We start from the raw sequence: 7,542 nt of genomic DNA, 5'->3' as shown, positions 1-7,542 counted from the left end.
CCGATATTAATAGGGAGAGTTTATCTAATTGGGTGAAAAGATATTCATTTGAACTCGCTCTAACTTTACCGAAGGCAAACGGAGATTTGTCAGGTCGAAAGAACCACGAGTAATCACCACTATTTTTTTGAGCTGTGTGCTACGGCCTGCTACAAGAAAGTGTGCTCTTTAATAACGATCTGAACAAATTCTCAAAAAAATAGTGTCATGCAGTCCAAAGACGACGGACATAACCCCGAAAAGACCGGGTATGACTGTGCACTATGCGAGAAACCAAACCATGCAGACGAAAACATGGTTCTATGTGAAAAGTGCCAGAAATGGTTCCACTTCATGTGTGCCAAAGTGACGTCGGAGATAGAGAAGCTACCTTGGACCTGCGACGCATGCGTAAGTGCGAATGGCATGGAAGGAAAAACCCGTAATCAAGTCGACGGCGCAACGGCCCTCGGAACCATTCTGGAAGTTTCTGACACGACAGACCAGGCTCAAGAAGGATTCGGCGAATCGAATACGGAAAAGGAGCCGGCAACCGATGAAGAAGAAGAACGGCATCATCAAAGAGAGCTGTTAATGATGAAGCAGCGATTTGACCGACAATTCCAGCGACAGAAGGAGAAAATGATGATGCAGATTCGCCTCGAAAGGGAGATGCTGGAGAAAAGAAAAGCGGTAGAAGCAGAGTTGAACAAGATGCGAAGTGAACTGTATGAGGAGTTCCAATACAACATGGACCCTTTGGAGCAGGAGAGTGGCGCTGTAGGTGGAAATTCCGTACCAAATCAGGATCAATCCGACACGGACTTGGAAAAGATGTGGAGGGATAAGTTCAAATTCCCGAAAGAGCAAATCAAGCCTGTTGCTGACGTTCGGGGAGCTTTTCCCAAATGTTCCACTCCCAAAGCCGCACCGATGAATCCGGGAATCGGAAACCAATACCGTTTAACGTCTGAAAATGCCCTAGCGGAAACGACGCCTCTTAAGAACCCGCAGATACCCGCAGCAAAGGTTAACAAGCCGTTGCAGCATCCGCTGCCAGAGCCTTCTTTTTCTCGAACAACAGCTGCGCCACCATGTCATGTGAACCCGCATCGTGAGCAGGTGCAATCCGCGAACCTGAATGAGCCAGTGCCAGTGCCAGCAGTAAGCAATAGCGTGCATCAAATCCCATTCGCGGCTGTAGGAGAACTGGAATTGTCAAGAGCCCAGATAGCTGCACGGAAAGGTCCGTTTGCTAAATTACCAGTGTTCACAGGGCGGCCAGAGGAATGGCCTCTCTTTATTAGCAGCTTCAATAACGGGAACGCAGCATGCAACTGGACCGACTTGGAGAACCTTGGAAAACTTCAGGAGAGCATCAAGGGGCCGGCACTGGAAGCTGTAAGAAGTAGATTGTTGCTGCCCGAGTCAGTTCCAAGAGTAATTGACACGCTAAGACACCTCTATGGCAGACCAGAACAACTACTCCATTCTTTGATGCAGAAGGCAAGAAGAGCGGATCCCCCGCGTGCAGATCGTTTAGCCACATTTATCACCTTCGGCATGATTGTCCAACAACTGTGCGACCATCTAGTGACTTCTGGAATGGATGATCACCTCGTCAACCCTATGCTTATTGCGGAGCTTGTCGAGAAGTTGCCCCCCAGCACGAAAATGGAGTGGGTTAGGCACAAACGTCAACAGGCAGCAGTAGATCTAAGCACGTTTGCGGATTTTCTTTCGGAAATCGTTTCGGAAGCGACGGAGGCGACACTCTATTCTGATCCACGAATCGACGGGCGTCCCAACCGGGACCGGAAGGAGAAAAGATCGAGGAGCAATGAACATGAAGGTTTCCTGAATGCACATGTCGGCATCGAGCAGTCGTCGATCAATTCGGTAGATCACCACAAAGGTAATGGTCCGCACATCAACCGTAAACCGTGTCGAGGATGCAACAGTTTGGACCACCGAACCCGCGTCTGTGAAGACTTCCGAAGACTGGTGTGGGGCGATAAGGTAAAAATTGTAGAAAAGTGGAAAATCTGCAAAATGTGTTTAAACGAACACGGGGAGTCACGCTGCCGATTCAAAGGACACTGCAACATCGGTGATTGCAAGGAAAGGCACCATTCCATTCTACACCCACCGAGCACAACTGTACCGCTGTCAACAAATTGCCACGTACACGATTCGGAACAGCATCCCGTCATTTTTAGGATGGTTCCGATTAAACTCCACCACGAAGGCCGGACCCGCGAGGTCATTGCCTTTTTGGATGAAGGATCTTCGTATTCCCTAATGGAGAACAGTGTTGCCGAGCATCTCAAACTAAAAGGGACATGGGAACCAATACTGGTAAAGTGGACAGCTGGTATGAGTCGGCTAGAACGGAATTCTCGTCGTGTTGATGTATCGATATCGTCAAGCGGAACCAACGAGAGATTTCTTCTACGAAACGTTCACACCGTCCAAGATCTCCAACTGCCGGAGCAGAAAATTCGGTTCGACGAAGTAACCGCCCGTTTCAAGCACCTTTGTGGATTACCAGTAGCTGACTGTTTAGGTGGTTCTCCAAAAATCCTTATTGACCTGAAACACCTACACGTATACGCACCGTTAGAGTCTCGTGTCGGCAACCCTGGGGAGCCAATTGCAGTTCGTACGAAGCTTGGTTGGACGATATACGGTCCTCAAGGAAACAACAGCACAGGTACGGGTTTTGCTGGACATCATACGGCTGTTGAGTTGGCAGATCTAGATCTCCAAGAACTTCTTCGGAAACATTTCACCTTAGAGGAGTCTGGCTTACTTGTTAAGGTACTACCAGAATCAAACGAAGACCGTCGAGCTAGAATGCTGTTGGAACAGACTACCAAGCGCGTAGGAGACCGGTTCGAGACAGGTCTTCTGTGGAGAAACGACGAACCCCAGCTTCCGGACAACTTCCAGATGGCACTGAAGCGAATGAAGAGCCTGGAACGAAAGCTATCAAAAAACCCAGAACTGGCATTAAACGTAGAGAAGCAGATCGAGGATTACCAACGGAAAGGTTACGCCCACATCGCTACTAGCAAGGAGCTGATGGATTCGGTACCGGGTAAGATCTGGTACCTTCCCTTGAATGTCGTCCTCAACCCCAAAAAGCCGGGAAAGGTCCGACTAGTGTGGGACGCAGCGGCGTCCGTGCAAGGGAGGTCGCTGAATTCCGAGTTGTTAAAAGGACCCGATCTCTTGTCTAGCCTACCGTCGGTCTTGTGCCCCTTCCGTGAGCGCCCGATCGCATTTGGCGGCGATATTGCTGAGATGTACCATCAGCTACGCATCCGAGCAAGTGATAAGTCAGCACAGAGATTTTTGTACCGGTCGAACGCTTCGAGTTCTCCAACGATTTTTGTTATGGACGTCGCCACCTTTGGCTCAACTAGCTCACCGTGCTCTGCGCAATATATAAAAAATCAAAATGCGCAGGAGTATAGCGAGGAGTTTCCAGATGCAGTCGAGGCTATTGTCGGCAAACACTATGTCGATGACTATTTGGACTCCACGTTCACGGTGTGTGAAGCCATCGAACGGGCCGAGCAGGTCGCTTACATCCATTCAAAGGCTGGATTTAATATCCGGAATTGGGTGTCCAACAGTCCAGAGTTTCTTCGACACTTCGACGGCCAGCGGGACAATCGCCTAATTCACTTCAACTGCGATAAGTCAACCTATACGGAGAGAGTCCTGGGCATGTCATGGAATACAGAGGCTGATGTTTTTGTGTTCGCCGCCGTTCTACATGATGACCTGCAACCATACCTAAAGGGAGAGAAGCTGCCAACGAAACGAATACTGCTAAGAATCGTTATGAGCTGTTTCGATCCCCTCGGTTTGTGGGCGTTGTTCACCGTTTTTGGAAAAATTATCATCCAAGACCTTTGGAGAAATGGCTGCTCGTGGGATGAAGTTGTCGACGACGATTCGGCGAAGAAATGGTTCAAGTGGATTGAACTACTACTACGAGTTCAGGCGATGAGGATCCCACGCTGCTATTTTCCTGATGCGAATCCGGATGACTACCAGGACCTAGAGCTTCACGTGTTCGCCGACGCAAGCGAGGAAGCTTATGGATGTGTCGCATATTTAAGAGTTTTGGTGAACGGACAGCCGAGAGTTGCGTTAGTGTCGGCAAAATCCAAAGTAGCTCCACTACAGTATACGTCCATCCCGAGAATGGAGCTTTTAGCCGCTGTACTGGGTGCTAGATTAGCAGCTGCCGTTAAAGCTAACCATTCAGTGAAGGTGAAGAGTGTTATGTTCTACATTGACTCTGCCACCGTCCTTTCGTGGATTAATTCAGACCATAGAAAGTATAAGCAGTTTGTGGCCTACCGCATAGGGGACATTTTGAGCCTCACTAATCCACATGAATGGAGTTGGATCCCAACAAAGAACAATATAGCTGACGTGCTGACAAAGTGGGGGAAGCATGGCCCACCGATTGAGTCCGACGGAGAGTGGGTACGTGGTCCTGAAATCCTACACCGACCAAAGGAAGAGTGGTCTCAACGAGCTCTGCCAGCAGCAGGCGTAAAAGAAGAACTGCGAGCGTACCATTTGTTCCATGAAGTGTCTTTCCCGCAGAGCCTGGTGGACACTACTCGATTCTCGCGCCATACGGTTCTGGTTCGAAGCATCGCTTGCATATTTCGATTCATTTCGAATTGCCGCAAAAAAGTAAAAGGACTGCCAATCGAAACCCTACATGCAACACCCAAACTGGAAAGGTCTTTAATAGGAGCGTTGTTGTCAAACAAGATTCCGTTCAAACGTGAAGAATATCGACTGGCTGAGAACTACATGTGGAGGATGGCGCAGCAGGAAGGTTTCGCCGACGAAAGTAAGACGTTGCTGAAAAATAAAGAACTTCCGCAGTCAAAGTGGCATCTCATCGAACGCTCCAGCCCACTATACAAGCTAGCTCCTTTTCTGGACGAAGAAGGTGTGATTCGTATGGAAGGTCGCTCGGCTCATCCCTTTCGAACAGAGGTTCCCGATTATACTCCCGAAGGGTCACGATGTCACCTCCAAGTTGCTCCTACACTACCACGAAAAATTTGGTCACGCAAACCGTGAGACCGTGGTAAATGAATTACGTCAACGGTTCTACGTCCAACACATTCGGGCAGCAGTCCTGCAGGTGATGAAAAACTGTGCATGGTGTAAAATCAAAAAATGTCGTCCAATAATCCCCAGGATGGCCCCTCTACCTGTGCAGCGCATAACACCACAGTTACGTCCGTTTAGCTACATAGGAATTGATTATTTCGGTCCAGTTGTTGTCACGGTAGGGCGCCGTTCTGAGAAAAGATGGATTTGCCTGTTCACGTGCCTTGTGACCAGGGCAATCCACATGGAAGTTGCTCACAGCTTGAGCAGCCAATCATGCGTTATGGCAATCAGGCGATTCATTGTCAGACGAGGTGCACCCTTGGAAATATTTTCGGACAATGGCACTAACTTCATCGCCGCTAGTAAGGAGTTCGTACAGAGGATCAAGGACATTGAACTGGAGTGTGCTGACAACTTCACTGACGCTAGAACTCGATGGAATTTTAATCCGCCAGCAGCTCCCCATATGGGCGGAATATGGGAGCGGCTAGTGAAGTCCGCAAAGGATGCACTGAAGGGACTACACGATGGCTGTAAATTGAACGACGAAATCCTTCTAACCGTGTTATCGGAAGCGGAGGATATGGTAAACTCTCGGCCCCTCACGTACGTACCACAAGAATCAGCCGAAGCCGAATCTCTTACGCCGAACCATTTTCTTCGGGGGCTACCTGCTGGAGAACGCGAAGAAGTAAATATGCCGACAAGTTCTGCTGAAGCGTTGCGGGACAATTTCAAGCGATCTCAACAGTTGGCAGACGTACTATGGCAACGATGGCTGAAAGAATACATACCGACCATTAATCACCGGACCAAATGGTTCACTGAGCAAGAACCTATCGAGGAAGGAGAGTTGGTGTATATTGTCGACGGGAACAATCGAAGGACCTGGATTCGGGGCAAAGTGGAGAAAGTGATACGAGGCGCAGATGGAAGAGTTCGACAAGCTCTGGTGAGAACGTCTAAGGGACTATACCGTCGAGCTGTGGCTAAGCTTGCAGTGATGGAGTTAAGGAGTAAATCTGGCCAACTGACGGAAATTGGACCAGAGTTACGGAAGGGGGAACTGTTACCATCACCACTGGGCAAATCACCGGTGGGCATGCTGACAGGTCGACCTTAAGAAGAAATGTCATGATGACAAATAGATTGACTTTGGGTTGAATTAAGAAGAGAACAAAACAGAAAACGTAGAAGATAGAAAGGTTGTGAAATTGGATAGCTAAAAGTAAAAGTTGAATTTGCCGATATTAATAGGGAGAGTTTATCTAATTGGGTGAAAAGATATTCATTTGAACTCGCTCTAACTTTACCGAAGGCAAACGGAGATTTGTCAGGTCGAAAGAACCACGAGTAATCACCACTATTTTTTTGAGCTGTGTGCTACGGCCTGCTACAAGAAAGTGTGCTCTTTAATAACGATCTGAACACCACCATTCAAGCCAGGAACGGTAGTTTCTTCTAGAACGCGCCCAGTATGCCCATTTCCTAGTCAACTCGTTCATGACCTCAGCATCATCCAGTATATGCGGTTGGAGGCGCCAAATTCCACGTCCAGCAGGAGTACCCAAGTTAGGAAGAGCCATTCGTGTTATATAAGCCTTGTGGTCCGAAAACGCCGTTACTGCAAAATGTGCAGTACGTAACTACGTAACGTACGTAACCAAGATGCGATCAAGCCTTGAAGCAGTGTTTGATCTGATGAAAGAAAACTCCACCCTATTTCCATGCAGTATCTCCCACGAATCAGCCAGTTGCGCTGCACTCATTAGACGTTTGCACATTGGGCAAATATTGCTGCAACCTGTTGCATCTTTAGGATTAACGACAGCATTGAAATCCCCACCTAGCACCACATCTTTTGTAGCATGATGAAGGTAATGCGCCACGGAAGTATTGAAGAAATCTTCTCTTGCATTTCGCAAAGCAGCACCAGACGGAGCATAAATATTTATGTAAGTCACCGATCCCACCCTTACTGATATTATGCGATTGTCTAAACTTTTTTTCTACATTATGTAAATTATACAAATCTCTAACCGCGACAGCCGTGCCTCGTTAATGACCATCGACATTGAAGATAGTTATGTACCCTAGTAATTCTAACTCCTCACTTTGAGCTTCTTGCAGGAAAATGATATCAAGTTCCGCAGAACGGATGAAAGACCTCAGCGCATCAATTTTGGTTTGATTGGAGATGTTGCAGATGTTAATAGTAGCTATTTTATAACTTTGCATATCCATCACCCTAAAGATTGAGAAGTTTCAATCAATGGTTTTAGACTTGATATGGATGACACTGACAAGTCATCACAAGATGCTGTCAAACACCCAGCTGATCGTGTGACGTCAGTTACAACGTATTTTTGTTGTCCAGAATCCTCGGCCCGCGCCGTTCGTTTTCGG

The 7,542-nt window shown here is 47.9% G+C and overlaps 2 protein-coding genes across 2 annotated transcripts; both read left to right on the top strand.

The window, feature by feature from the left end:
- Positions 1-207: 207 nt before the first annotated feature.
- LOC134286128 (uncharacterized) lies at positions 208-5,100 on the top strand. Its single transcript, XM_062847702.1, has one exon. It carries the CDS (start codon positions 208-210, stop codon positions 5,098-5,100), a length of 4,893 nt encoding a protein of 1,630 aa, XP_062703686.1.
- Positions 5,101-5,416: 316 nt separating this feature from the next.
- On the top strand, positions 5,417-6,259 carry LOC134286127 (uncharacterized). The gene has a single exon (XM_062847701.1). It carries the CDS (start codon positions 5,417-5,419, stop codon positions 6,257-6,259), a length of 843 nt encoding a protein of 280 aa, XP_062703685.1.
- The last annotated feature ends 1,283 nt before the right edge of the window (positions 6,260-7,542 follow it).

The sequence above is a fragment of the Aedes albopictus genome, chromosome 2, assembly GCF_035046485.1.
Source record: "Aedes albopictus strain Foshan chromosome 2, AalbF5, whole genome shotgun sequence".
In the NCBI taxonomy this organism is placed as follows: domain Eukaryota; kingdom Metazoa; phylum Arthropoda; class Insecta; order Diptera; family Culicidae; genus Aedes; species Aedes albopictus.
The sequence above is the reverse complement of the archived record's forward strand: the minus strand, read 5'-3'. Positions and strand labels throughout refer to the sequence as shown.